The 15,187-nt window shown below is 39.6% G+C and overlaps 1 protein-coding gene across 3 annotated transcripts in view; it reads left to right on the top strand.

Moving 5' to 3' along the window:
* DCAF5 (DDB1 and CUL4 associated factor 5) overlaps window positions 1-12,637 on the top strand; it is a 75,392-nt gene extending 62,755 nt beyond the window's left edge. For all 3 annotated transcript variants that reach the window (XM_062577543.1, XM_062577545.1, XM_062577544.1), the window contains exons 8-9: window positions 3,429-3,556; window positions 10,582-12,637. In XM_062577543.1, the coding sequence (XP_062433527.1) occupies window positions 3,429-3,556; window positions 10,582-12,384 (1,931 nt within the window). In that variant the 3' untranslated portion in view covers window positions 12,385-12,637. The remainder of the gene's footprint in view (window positions 1-3,428; window positions 3,557-10,581) is intronic.
* The last annotated feature ends 2,550 nt before the right edge of the window (window positions 12,638-15,187 follow it).

Here is a 15,187-nt window from a genome sequence, read left to right as displayed (position 1 = left end):
ATTTTGTTTTCCTTTTTTTTAATAGTAAGCTATATGTAAACTAAGTCCTTGGCCTCTGCATAAGGAGTGCTTTTACGTACATATCGAGCTATTCAAGGCTATAAAACCTGTCATCCTAAGCCAGTTGCCGGAGTTGTCATGCCACTAAACTAAAGAGCAAACAAATGCCTACTCCCCCACCACCACCACCAAAAAGCAAAATTGGAGTTTTGTTGGGATAGCAAAGGTCATTCTGGCAAAACAATACAAATAAATATCGCAGTTTAAGTGAAGGGAAAAAAAACATAGAATGAGAGATGGTATCAGGAATTCAAGCTATTGATTGCCAGACTTCAGCTTAATATAGATACACTTTTTTATTTTTTTTGCCAGCAGACAAGAGCAAGCTCAAGTCATACTATGAGATGGCTAGAAGCTATATGGCTACAGTTAAGCCACTACTGAGCCTGGCCTGCTGAGGCCTACTGAGAGACTTGAGGGGTTCCAGACACATCTGGACACAAACATCTGCCTGGCATGTAGATACTCACATAATACAAGATACCAACTTTGCTGGGCTGCTATGAAGTGAAAGATGGAAGGATAAGGATGTAGAAGAAAACTCTTCATTAAATGTAGATTTAGAGGCGTCGCTTAGCTCATAGGAGTTGACATGGAGTCCTCTAGAAATGAGGTTCTGGGGCAGTCTCTTAATTCTGACATAGAGGTTAATAGGGTAGTGTTGGAGTTGACACTTCTTATATTTAAAAGCTTAAAACCTCACATACTTCTAGAAAAAGCTGTCTGTTAAGCCTTGTGATTGCAGTAATTCCTTTGTAGGGGATGACTTCTGTAATTGGTCATTTGGCTGTTTTAGAAGGCTTGATGGGGAAGGTCACCTTCACTCTAAAAGCAGTAGTTAACAGCTTAAAAGAAGCTTTAATTTAGGAAATTTAGTATTAAAGCAGAAATCTTCGGAGTTCCTATACACTGTCTGAATTTGAATACGGCCTAAGTAGAGTTGTTCTGTAGATGTGGTGTGATGTGTACGCCACTGTTTTATCCGGTGTTCTTAATATGTTTATGAAACATACAAAGTTTCAGGAAAAAAGTTTTGGCAAGTAACTACTGTCACTGTTTCATGAGGGAAATAATCATGGATTAATTCACATTGCTTACAGTCCCGCAAGAAGCCAGGGACTGACTTGGAAGCTCAATCTAAGTTACTAGTGTCCTAGGCTTGTATTTCATCTGCATTAGAATGTTTCTTTGCTCATTGTCTCCAACTTCTGACTCTATGAGTGTTTTGTAGTGCATATCTCTTGTGTTATACTGAAATTGGGCAGCTAGAGTCTATGGATAGTTAAAACTCGGTTTTAGGCATTACTTACAGCCTTGGAAACACTTCTTAAGTAAATTGTCTCTTCACTCCTGAGGCCGTTTTCCTGGAATGTTTGTCTGCTTCGCCAAGATAAGTGCTTTGAGAACTGGACTTGATGTAACCATCTACAGTTGGCTAGATGCGTGGAACTAGACTGACAACTGTGATTTGGCTGGAAGGAATGCTGTGGGAGTAGGGCAGCTTGCCATGAGCCACAAATGTGGTCATGATTGTCTAGCAGGGTGAGCAGAATGATAAGGCATGAGGAATCCCATAAAATGGGAAAGAAAATCTGAAGGTCTCAATTTGACATTTCATGAACTTGCTCTCCAGTCAGTTACTTCTCAGTCAACTTTGCTTACACAAGTAAAATCTTGCTGGAATGGCTGAACACTGAACTTGCCTCCTAACCTTTCCAGAAAATACAGATGTGCCCAAATAAGAGAACTGTGCCAAGTAGCTCAGCCTCAGTGCAGTTTTTAATGATCACATTACCAGATGCAATATGTAGCTCTTTCTGTCCCAAAGTGCCATAAAGACTGCATTTGTGGTCGGCAAACACTTATCTCTGCAAACAGAACTCTTCTGAGAAGCTGTAGAGATCTGTTCGTAGATAGGTATGGGCTTTATAGGGAAGGGTTATCAGTTAGATATTTAGAGTGTAAATACGATGAATAGAAGGGGTGGAATATTTCCTCTAAGAGAAGTGAACGTAGGCTACAGTTCTTTGCTGTTTGTTTAACCTAACAAATAGAAGATGATGTAGAGTTATAGGGGAACTATATGACTTTCTGTTTTAGAAGATGGATTTTTCAACATTGAGTTTAGGTTCAGCCTGCAGCTATTTTAGCAGGAAAAAAACTGTGGAGGACAAAGAAGGATAGCAAACATTTTCTGCGGGAAGAAGTAATTACAAAGCTTTACGTATACATATAACTTTACATATACATAAAGTCTATTTGTTTATTGTTAACATGACCATAAGCACAGAGGTTAATGAAATGATGTTACCTTTCTATAAGATGTAACCTTTGTGGTTGTAAATGTAAAGACTGTTCTCCTTTAAAGCTATTTTCAGTTTATACTTCCCTTTTTTTAAAAGAGGTCTTGGCTTCTTTCACTTGCAATGTTAATCCTAGCACATTCATTAACTCTTGTTTATTCAGATAATCAAGTGTGCCTTCCAACAAATTCATCATTTTATTTGTGTGAATAATACAGTATACGTTTACTGTGTGACAATTTCTTGCCATTTATATAACTTGACAAACAGAAGGTGGTTTAGGCAAGTAGAGGTGTATAGACCTAAGGGGTTTGAGTTTTTTGTTGTTGTTGTTGGTTTAAAAAAAAAAAAAAAAAGTCAGTGACCAAGCAGAGTTCTTCTCTGGTTTCTGAGTTTTACAGTTACCACCAAAGCAATCCACTTCAACTAATTCTCTACTGTATGAAGAATGATAAAACTACTGATCAGTTGTGTTATTTCAGGGCCCTCTTTACATCTGATCTACAGAAATGCAGGTTGTTAGAAATGCAAGTTGTTGGCCTAGAGAAAGCTGCCATAAGTCTGGCTGTAATATAGTAGCTCAGACTAGTAGCTCTGAAGATCAGCTCCCTTAGATTCCTACCATAGGATCAATTGTGACAGTAAAGGAATGCTGATAACAGAGGGTATAAAAATTTGACCTCTATATTTAGCTTTGCTTCAAATTTGCAAACTGTAACTGGTGTTACGCCTTAAGCCTTCTGGTTTCAATTGTGCTTCCATTAAAGGTTTATGTTGTTGTTATTCATATACTTGTCATATTGAGTCAAAAGCCTTGTTTGTTTAGATAGTTGAACTAGAGCTTGCCTCCAAGTCCTAATTTGCAGGAAGGATGCTCTTCATCAGACTTGCAGCTTTTCAAAGGACTTTGCTCATAAAATCAGAATTCTGCAGCCAACACGGGCCTTTGAAATATTGCAGAAAAAAGTTGAAGTGCATTGTCAAATATGACTTTAAATTATGATTAATGACAGGCATATGAAAATTTAATTATTCATTTGTGTGTACTTTCTTTTTATTTTCTAGGTGGCATTGGCAGGGTTGTCAACGGTGCTTTTATGGTATTGAAAGGTCATCGGTCAATTGTAAACCAAGTCCGATTTAATCCTCATACTTATATGATCTGTTCTTCTGGCGTTGAAAAGATTATAAAGGTAAGATTAATTATAAGAAAATGTATTATTTCAGTATTTAAGGAAGAAGCACTTTCTTTTGCTCTGGATTGTTCTTTTTCATGCCCATCCTTTCAGCTCATTTTATTTTCTTGTAATCTCGTAAGACTTCTGATACTTCGGGCTAAAATGTAATAAAATTCTCTTTGAACAGTATATTTGAGCATTAGCCTATCCTGACCTAGCTGAATTTGACCCCAAAATTGCTTCATGTGCCTTTGTATAATTTTTACTTCTAAGTACACACTTCTGCTTTGGAACAGTTTAACATAACTTTCTGCGGCTTCCAAAGGAAAGAGGACTCCTACTGCTTTCCATTGTCTGTCTTTCTGAATCCTATGCTAATTTACACTATTTTTAGAAAGTTTGGGCCTCCTTATGTGTATTGCAAAGAGAAGACAAATTTTGTTAGATTCTTAAACTTCCTTTCCTTATGGAAAGACAGTTTTGTGGGAGTGAGACAAACTTTTTTGTTTCTAACAGAGAGAGAACAGAGGGACAGGGGAGTCTGTGTGCTATGCTAATGCATTTTTGCATTGCTGTAGAAATTTTGCTATAATTTAGGTCCAATAACAAGAGAAAAGAAAATAGAACAATTTTATTTTTAAGTAAGAGGAAGAGAACTGATGCTGCTTCTAACCATTTATTGAATGGCTTTGTAAGAGTCTTGCCTGCAAATGGCCATAATTAGGGTCATTTGAGTATAGGTAAATAGGCTTTTAGTCAACTTCAAGTTGACTGAATGAACTTTTCCTGCCAAGGAATATTTTAATAGACTGTAACTTAGGGACAAGAACTGGCCCAAATTCCTCGGACCATGGCCCAATGCCTAACTGCATCATTTGCGTTACAGCTACTCACAGCTTTTGGGATCTGATCCTGCTTCAACTTTCCTTCTACGCTCTCTTCCACTAGTACTGCAATTTGTTTTTCCACTTTTTCCTTCATCTGTGTCCCTCTGACAGGTTTTATACAAATAGTTTGGTCACAAAATCTATTAAATACAGGCCTTGAACAAAAGTGCGTTGAGTAGTCTTAGCAGCTCATTGATTTCTGAATTTTAAATTAGTCAGTCTGCCCCTGTTTAAAAGCAGTTTTGCTAGAGGAATTTCTTTTGCTTTGGGACCTTAATTCATGCAGTCTGAAGTCTCACTTTTGGATTTTGGATCTGCTGACCCTTCACCCTGCGAGTCCCTCCTGCATGAGTGTGCTTTGACTGTTGGATTAGCATTGGTATAAACATTCCCTGTGCTGCTTTTGTGTACTTCCCCCCCCCAAGTGATTAAAAGGCTAGTTTGATTAAGCGTCGAGTCACAGGTTGTGTAACTCTTTCAAAGACAGCTGTGCTTGAATGCGTCTTTAAGAGAGAGCCTGTTGTTTCACGGTATGTGCAGGGAACTGGCTTAGCTGCTTTGAAGCAACTGATTTCCCCAAACACTGCAAGCTGGAAGCAAATCAAGGGAAGTGTTCTACGTATGAAGTTTATTAGCAAGACAGAACTTCTTACTCTTTGGTTGTGTGTCAGTCTTGCTCAGCTTGTAATGCGCCTTGTTTGGGGATCAGGTTGTCTTAAAAGTTCAAGTATCATATCTAGTCTGGTTTGTGTGATTCTTTTAGTGAATGGCAGTTTCTAGGTGACCATGTGGTGATGGTTTCTTTTTCAATCCAGCTATTTCTACAGATATCTTTGCAAAAAGATAGGCTGGAGGCTAGCAACAGCCAGTAGCAGTAAGGGAAAAACGGAAGGAAACAACCCAACAGTTCTGAGAGCCTCTGGAACGTACCTAATGCAAAGAGGAAAGAACAGCCTGAGGAGAGCGTCTTGAACAAGCAGAGGAAAATGTGCCCAGATTGAAGAGCTAAGGAGACCATTAGAGTGGTAAACATAGGGATAAAGACAGTGGTGGCTGGCAGGAAAGCCTAGGCAGGGGAGTGGCAGATAGAACAGATGGGAGAGAAAGCTTGAAAACCAGCAGGAAGATGGCTATTTACTGCATTTAAAATAGCTCAGAACACAAGTTCTTCCTGGCTGTCTTTCATGTCAAGCATGTTTGATATGCTTGCCTGGAGAAGTTCAGCTGAAAATCCTTACAGCCATAAATAAAAACTATAGTTGGTTTTTTTTTAATTGGATCCTTAAGCCTCCTTCCTTCCACTGTCCTTCAAGTATCTTCTTAAAAAAAAAGTTATGAAATTAAATCATAAAAGATAAATTCATAGTGGTTGGTTGATATTCCATTCCCTCAGTTGTAGAAAAACTGTGATGAATTAAAAATGTGGATGCAAGCAGTTTTTTCTGAGCTCTCATTTTTAGTCTAGCTGGCCTAAATTTAGTACTTGTAAAAGCGAGGAACTGATAGCACTAGCATCTAGGCATGATACAGACAAGCCAATCAAGAATCCCACGTGCTTCTGCTGACACACTTGCTATTTTAATGCTGATTCCAAATGAGATAAAAATTCATTTTAGGCCTAACTCTGCTGAAATAAGCAGCGCTCACAAGGATGACTTTGACCTTTGTGGCTTTTTTTCTTTTATTTTGTTTTAAGGAATCTGAAAGAATATAACTCAATAACTCAGTGGTTTATGCTTCAATTTCTATGAGTTACAATGGTGAAACTACAATGATTAAGTTGTTGAGGGTTGGATTTCTTTGGGGGGTTAATATTTAAGTGAGAGGCTTCAGAAAACCAAAATAAGACTTAACAAGCTCATTAATACAACATACGTGAAGCCTCTACTCCAGACAGTGTGAATGCACATGAATTGCTCATTGCTCTCCATTTCAGAAACCTGAACCTCAGAAGGGTCATATTGAAAAGTACAGCTGTGAACTAAAATTACCACTTTGCAGCAAACGCTCACCACTAGGGCTAAGCAAAATAAAATAGAAAAATACCCCTTTCTTCTCAGTTAAGTGTGTAAGACATTAGGGTGTGCTGTCAAGAAAAGGGAATTGCATTGCAAAAGAAGCAAATGAGGCTTTCCTTCTAATGCGTGGGACTCAAAGGAGGGCCACAGGGAATTACACAGTTAGATAGTTTCAGAAAAGGTGAACTGGAGCCGAGCACATAAAGATTTTTAGAATGAAGACTCCTTTGTACTGGACTGGATCTTAAGGCAAAGATAATACTTTTTGTTTGGTTGGTTTGGGTTTTTTTTGTTTGGTTTGGTTTTCCTTTTTTTTTTTTTTTCTTTTTTTTTGAGGATGGCTGTTGTAGGACCTGTTTGAAAATCATCAGTGTATCAAAGAGAGCAAAGTCTATTTGCCCTTGTTGCTATGGTGACAGATTAATGTTGTAGCTAGTTGCCTCTGCCTTAACAGATAATCTAATACAGCTGGTTCCAGTTACTGCTACACTAAAGGCATGACTACTTTTTTGGTTTACATTTTGAAGTTTTGATACCATGTAGTACAAGCAATTCAGCAATGCCCTTTGCTGAAGTGGATAGAGAAGCATTTTGTACTCTTCCTTTCCATTGTTCTATTTTTATATGCAAACTTGGGGCATCAGTGACTAATATCCAGTTCCTTAGTCCTCTGACGGAGAAAACTTCTTATTATCCTTCAATAGGATGATCTGCCAGCTTATTTTCTCCATTTTGCTCACATTCTTTCCTGACATAGCATCAGTCAGATGACCAAAAAAAAAAGGGGAAAGAAAGAAAGAAAAGAAAAGGCAGTCCGTTTAGGAAGAAAGCCATTTCAGATGTCACAGAAACGATTCTGGCCTAATTGCTACTAGTTTAAAGACTTTCCAGTTTTGCCAAGGAAAAGATTCTTGGTCTGATTTCCTCCCCCTGCTCTGGGGCCCTGGTGTGCCTTCACACTCCCCAGCAAAAAGTAGAGATATTGATCTCCAGTGCCATCTGATCCTGTACAAACAGGTGTTCATGGGAATAAATCCTTAAGTTCCCCTGGTTCACCTTTTTATTTACTCCTTGTCTATGAGCAAATGCATCTTGGTGGAAGAGTCCCGCTGTGAACTCTTTTCAGTTATCTCTTGAATATTTCGCACTAGTTAATTTTTTTGAGGTGCTTGCAGGGTAAGCAAAAAAGCTTTGGGTAGAAATAGCAGCAAGGATGCAGAATCTCTCAGCACTTACTTAATATACTTCTTTAGATGACTTCTTCATAAATAAACCTTTTCCAAAGTGACTTCAGAGCAACCTCCTTCTCCTGAACTTATGCTAGTTCATACTAAGTCTAAATGTGTTCTAATTTTCTTGAAAAAGTCTTAGCAAAATCCAGGAGCTAACTTGCAATGATGCTACATGTCTGAGAATACTTGAAACTTGTTCTCCTCTTAAAAGTAAATACTGCCTAGGCAACGTTGCACCTGAAAGAAATTCAGGAATCTGTCTTTGAAATGAAGACAAGAGAAACATAAGAAAGGTGTTACCACAAGTAGAAGGCAAAAACAGCAAGTTACCATGATGAGAAAGCTTTCTGTGCAGTCTGGAAACCAACAGTACTTGTTAGGAAAACTCTACACTCAAGATGCAAAAATATATAGATGGCAAAACATGTTCAGAGCAACAGTTTAATTAAAATCTAATGAGCAGGCAAATGCTACTAGAATCTAACTACCTAAGGAAGGGGCATGAAAGCATGCTTGTCCAAGCAAACAGCCTAGTTCCTGTGACATACACTAAGCATGAAGCATATCCAAGAAGGTATATGCTTGCCAAATGCAAGGAGGTCTACTTGCTGAAATACTCAATAGTGTGACAAAGCAGGGAAAAGATCTGATAAAACCACTGATAAATCCACATACACAGAGAGGAGACTCTTTCCTACCTTGTCTTTGGGAAAGTGGATCATGGGATCATTAGAGGATGAAGTGATGCTCTTTTTGTTCTCTTGAACAGTTCAAAAAATATGCCAAGTGTGGTTGATGGAAGTCTAAGCATACTGAGCTTAGCAACACCTGCTCTCGGGCTGCAGTCTTTTTATCCAAGCCTGGTATTTCTCCCCTGAACTACGTTTCTAGTAAGTGCAATGCTTGAGTCAAGCAATGGAGATTGGTTTCAAGTATTATATTAATGAATTGTACTGGAAGAGAATTTGTTTCAGTACTGCAAACAATAAAACTTGCAATTAGAAAAAGCAGATACACCTTGAAATTGAAGCAGTTCTTAGAAACAGGCTAATGAAATGCAATAAAAAATTGCTTTGCTATTTGCTTAAAGACAGTTTGATGATTTCTGTAGCAAAAAAAAGGTATATTTGCAAACCACTTCAGTTTTGAGATAGATTTTTTTCTTACTTGCATGGCCAGATCATATGTGGTTTTCTTACCTGCATGGCCAGATCATATGTGGAAGCTACATTAACTGTAAATTACATTGAGGATGCAAAACAAAAGCCTTCAGGCTTAAGGGAATTGCAGGAAAAAATTACTTGTTCAGCTTAAATTTGACTCTGTGAAAAAGAAGCAGCAAAATAATTTTGTGGGTTTTTTTTCCCCTAGGTATTAAAAGTGTAACGTCTAAGATCTTGCTGAACACTGTTGAAATTCTCTAATACAGAATTACTAGCATCCATTGGCTTTTTTTATAGTGCTTGTCATGATAGTATCAGATTATGTTGCGTATGTTAACTATACGTCTGTGAGATGAGCTACTATCCCATTTGTTAACAATTTTGTCTACTTTACTAATTTCTTATGGGAAATGAGTTTAAGGTTTTTTGCAAAGTCTTTTCCAGAAGGCCAACCTATTATAGACAGCTGGCATAGAAAATTTTGCCCTGAGCTTGTTAGCCTGGTAAAACAAAAGCATGGCTGAAAGCAGATCTTTTCACAGAATCACAGAATGGTTGAGGTTGGAAGGGACCTCTGGAGATCATCTAGGCCAACCTCCCCCTACTCAAGCAAGGTTACCTAGAGCACATTGCACAGGATCATATCCAAGCAGGTTTTAAACATCTCCAGCAATGGAGACTCCACAGCCCCTGTGGACAACCTGCTCCAGTGCTCAGTAACTCCCAAACATTTTATAAACAGAATGTTAACACAGTGTTGTGGATAGGCTGTGTATGGGCTCTGACTGTAGTAAGCGTCATGCACCAGATTAGCATCAGTCTAGAGCACAGTGGTAGTGGCTCGCATCCAAATGAGTGCCTTAAACATATTACCCCTGAATCTGTGAGCAAAAGTGAGAGAAGTGAAGGAGATCCAACTGTTATATTTGCTGCGTATTGCCAGATTCTCAGGAATATTCTTGAGTTTTTTGGTCTTGAGGGGTTTGGGGGGTTCTTTTTTTCATCCGCACCAGGGAAAACTAAAGGAGGGTTAGGGTGGCAGCACGGTCAAGGCTGTTGATAGTGATGAAATAATTTAGTTTTACAGTGGTATTATCTCTCTCCACTTGAAAAAATAGCTTTCACTAAAACTCTTCTCCTTTACCTTTTCCCTCTAACTAAAACAGCTGCAGCTGCTTGAGAGTGTTGAGGGGGAAATTTTTGTTTTATTTCCTTCAGAACTGTTCACTAAAAAGAGTAGTGAGGGCCTGCTTTTCACTTCCATGAATTCAGCTCCCTGACTGCTGATCAGGTGTGATTCTGCAGCTGGATGAAATGTTACTCTATATCACTGGCACAATAACTCTAGTTTCCTGGGAAACAAGTGCCTTCATTAGTGCTAAGACTATATTGTAGGCAACAAACTATTCTTACCCTTAGTGAGTAAGCATCCCCTATTACATAACGATAGAGCCCTGCAATTTGGGAGAAATTATTACATACTGAAACATTGCAGCGATGGAGAATTTGTGGTGTGAGATCTTTACATTCTGGATGGATGAAGCAGATATAGGAAAACACATTTATAAAGGGGAAAAGAAACATCTCCTTGGAATACATGAAAGTTTTGGACTAGAGAGTAAGCAACTATATTAATAAAAACAATCCGCAGCTTGCAGTATTTCTTAATATTTGCTGTATTCTATTTCAAATGTTCAACACTTTCAGTTCAAAGCAACGTGTATTTTTTTTCTATTGCAGATCTGGAGTCCTTATAAACAACCTGACTGCACAGGAGATCTGGATGGTAGAATTGAGGATGATTCTCGTTGCCTCTACACTCATGAAGAGTACATTAGTCTTGTGTTGAACAGCGGTAGCGGTCTGTCCCATGACTATGCCAACCAATCAGTCCAGGAAGATCCGCGAATGATGGCCTTTTTTGACTCCCTGGTGCGCCGGGAGATCGAAGGCTGGAGTTCTGACTCGGACAGTGACCTCAGTGAGAGCACCATCCTGCAGCTCCATGCAGGAGTAAGTGAACGCTCTGCTTACAGTGAGTCAGAGTCTTCTGCCTCTTTGCATCATTCCCCACCACATGTGGCAGAAGAATCTGATGAAACTGCCTATAATTTAAGGGCCTTAAGATCATCTGAATCTCCCTCAGCCAGAGAAGACGTGGCATCCCGTCAGCAGAGACTCTCTGCACTGAGAAAGTATCAGGATAAACGTCTCTTGGCCCTTTCCAATGAGTCTGATTCTGATGAAAATACCTGTGAGGCAGAGCTAGACACAGATCTCTTTCCACGGCCACGGTCCCCAAGTCCTGAGGAGAATGAATCCAGCAGTTCCAGCAGCAGCAGTAGCACTGAGGATGAAGAGGAACTGAACGAACGACGCACGTCTATGAGGCAACGCAATGCACTGAGGCACCGACAAAAGGTGCAAAAAGAAGAGAGGACTAGCACTAACACAGAGAATGTGACCCCCTACATAGGTGAGGACATCTATGATTACCCCCAGATCAAAGTAGATGATCTTTCTTCTTCTCCAGCTTCTTCACCTGAAAGGAGTTCAGCCAACAAGGAAGTTCTCAAAGAAAGGACCTCTCCTTGTTCAGACAGCGAGTCAGTGGAGAGAAAAATTTACAAAGCATACAAATGGCTTCATTATTCTTACATATCATATTCAGCTGGTAAAGATGGTGAATCTTCCCATGGAGATGGGGAAAATGATGAAGGGAAACCAGGAACTAGTGGAAGACATGGTACAGCACACTTATTAATTAAGGAAGATGCTAGGAACTTGAGTTCAGTAGTTCTTCAAGGTTCCTCAGCTCTTCCTGCTGAAAGCCACAATAAAGAAACTTTAAAAGAACGTGGTTTGATAGAAAATTCTAGTAATAGTCAAACTTATGAATGTGACAATCAGCGGCAGATGGAGGGTCGAGAAAACGCATCTGAAGACACTAGCAGTGGAAGTATAGAACATTCTTTTGAGACTAAAAAGCTCAATGGAAAAGCTAACTGCAAAGGGCTGACTAGTTGTGCTGAAGAGCCTTGCATTCAGACAGCAGGACTTCTGGAACAGAAAAATAGTCAGAACTGTCAGCCAGCATCTAGCCATAACTCACTGGTCCCTCCATTCTCCACTGTTGCCATCTGTAGCCTGTCTGGTCATTGCTCCAGAAACCAGACTGCTGATGGTGAGGAGAGGAGCCTTGACACTTCCTGCGTTAACCACAATAACGGCCACTTGCATCTTCGCCCTTCATGCTTTAATAATGGACAGAGTTTTGGAGAGCAGGAGACTGTGATTCAAGGACTACGCTCAAATGCTGATAATGGCAACCTTGTACAGATGGGTGTGACCTTGCACAAAGACCGTTGCTTGTCTGAAATGGACTCTAACAGCTACAGTGTGAGCACAAGAGAGGATACTGCTGACTTGCATCCCACAGGCAGTGAGAGCACTCAGTCTCTCGGAGGACTGAAAAGGCACAGAGTGGAGTTGGAAGACGCCGATTCAGAGAATTCATCCTTAGAAAAGAAGTTAAAAACATGATAAATGCAAATGTCTGTCGTAGTGTACACTCTCTAAAAAGGAAAAGGAAAAAAAAAAGTATTAAAGGCACATAGAGCTTGGGTCTGAAACATTGAGTTTGATTCTCCATTCCATTCTTCAGTGGGTCTGTTTTAGATTGCCAATGGTTCATGCTGTATACAAATCCAACTTACTCCTTAATGAGACTGAGTCTAGTGTACCCATACAAGGTTCTGTTTAAAGTAAATCCTTATTAAGACGGTTGACTGAATTATTCTTGTGTGAACATGTGTCGTTTATTCAGCCAACCAACTAGGATGACTGCTTTGTAGGTTTTAATTGTCCTTCTGAAAAGGAAAAATCCATGGTGACACTTACAACATATTACAGACTGAGGAACGATTGAATTAGATCACACTGGTGGTAGTTTGGGGTATGTTTCTTTGTGAGGAAAATAAAGAAGAAACCTTTCTGGTCACTTAATTCTATTTCAGAAATTAAAGAAATGCAATCATGAAGGAGGGGATATTTTCAGAACTTACTTGGATCTGTAGAGATGATATTTCATAAAGCACTTGCTTTTGGTATAGTTCAGTGACGTTATTTTTATGCCAACAAAAAAAGCTGTAGGAAATGAGCCTCTTTCAGAAATCAACTTTAGACTGTTCCCATGGTGATGTTCAGCTTTGTGGGTTTTTATAGAAAAGTACTGAATAACACAGTATCATCATTATACTAAAATGTGATTGCTTGGCATGAGGAAGGTATAATGCTATAGGCCTCACTCTATCCAAGGGCTATTAAAAATCAGGCATTGTAGTATGCCGTTTTATAAGCTTAACACACACATTCAATACTACTAGGATAGGCTCTGACTGCTGGGATGCATCTTGACTGTGCTCCCCCTTAGTACTTACCTCTGGGAGGCAGGAGGCAAAGAGAATACTGGAAAATGGATAATCTGATGCGTGTTAACAGCAACACTTGGTAAAGCCTGAAAAATTATGCTAAAATTTTCTTAGCTCATTTTGAGCTTAGAAACTAATGCAAACAGCTTGACATTGGAGGTCAGGAATGGTTTTCCACCACTGTGCTGCAGCTAGTTTAAAATGCTAGATGAGTATATGGATTCCATGTGAGCAAGGAGCGTGTGTGTATGAGAGTTTCAGAGAAATGGCCCCGCACAGTGCCATGAGGATAGCAGAGCTCTGAGTGGGGCAATCTGAGTTTGTGCAAGGGAGTAGCTTTTGCCAGCTGGATGTCGTGAACTTGGTGTGCTGATCAAGGGAGTTGAGTCTGTTGTTGTCTGGACTCTGTTTTTAATGGAATATGCAGTGAATCCTCTTAGTTCTGGGATGCTGTGAATTGGAGGAACTGCACTTGCTTCCCTAGCAGCAAGGTAAGAGAAATTGGTATGTGAAGGGAAAAGAAACCAACATACAAAGGACATAAAACACATTTGGGCCTTGCAGTGCCCAAGAAAAGAAGATGCTTCTTTTGACCCTGGCACAGTTACCAGTGGTAGCTGCCAGTGGCTTTCAAGCCTGGTATTCCTGAAGAGCTAGGTTATTTTGAGGAATGGGGGATTTTGCTTTGGATATGACTTGGTGCATTGCTTCTGAGCGCTGATCTCAGCACAGATATTATTTCACATACACAACTACCTTGTATCTGGAGAACAGGTAAGATGCCCTTTTAAAAAATGGTAAGGGAAAAGGAAAGCCTCAGACACTGGGAGGGAAAGGTAAGGGATGGAGGAAAGAGGTGAAAAACACTCAGGAGAGCTGAAGAAGTTTACATTACAGAGATTGTGTGCCATAGGCTGTTCTCCTAGTCTCGATCAGCTCTGCTAAGTGAGAATAATGCAGTATTTAACAAGCATGCGAGAAGGCTGAAAGGGATGTTTTCAAACACCAGTGAAAGTGGCAATAAGAACAAGTTTGTATTTCACTACCTTATTGAAAAAATTATTCTGTACCAGTAATTTATTAATCATTGTAATCAAGATGGCTATAGGAGTGTTTTTCTTGAATGTATAAGCACTTATTTTAAATTCTGTTAACCAAAGTCTTAAGGTTGCCAAGTCAAAACTTTTTTTTTTTACCCTTTCAAATTGGAAACGTTTCTTCCACTCTACCCAGAAGAATGCCTGGACTGTCGATGAATGAGGAGTTCAACTTGCCTTTGATGCGGTCTTTTCTCAAATGCCCAGTGTTCTCACTTCCTGCTTGTTTCCTAAGCAGCGTAAAAGCTTCTCAGGTTGGTGTTAACCTTCTTCTACAGGCTCTAGGCATAGAGGTTTGCTGTGGCTTCCCAAAGATGTCTTCCCGTGTTATCAGCACGCTTGTTACTTTTAGTTCCTGTAAAACAGGAGAAGAAAGGTAGGCTATGATCTTAACCTTCGGTTCACAGGAGATTAAACAATTTCATGCAAGAATTGTACCTTCCGAAACAGTGGGTTCACCTCAGGTGAATAAATGTTATCAGCATTGCTACTACTACTAGGCAGCTACATTATATGGAAAAGATGGGGAAAAAATACGGTACGTCTGCTGCAGTTAGACAACAAGAAAAAGAACTGCTTCTTGCAGATCGCTTTGCTCTGTGTTTGAGCTTATGCATCTGCTCTATCCCTCCCCTATACTGAGTTGTTAACTGGTATGTGTCAGTAGTTTCATTCCTGCTGCATTTGAGTATTGCTGGATATTTGGCATGGTCAAGTTTATGGGGGGGGAAAGGTGAACTTTTTCAATAGAGAATCTTATGAGTTGATGTCTGAAGATATTCCACCTTTTCTAATCATCTGTACTGTGTACTTGGGGAC

This window comes from Rhea pennata, chromosome 5, assembly GCF_028389875.1.
Source record: "Rhea pennata isolate bPtePen1 chromosome 5, bPtePen1.pri, whole genome shotgun sequence".
Taxonomy (NCBI): domain Eukaryota; kingdom Metazoa; phylum Chordata; class Aves; order Rheiformes; family Rheidae; genus Rhea; species Rhea pennata.
Note: the sequence above shows the minus strand (reverse complement) of the source record. Positions and strands in the feature narration are given on the sequence as shown.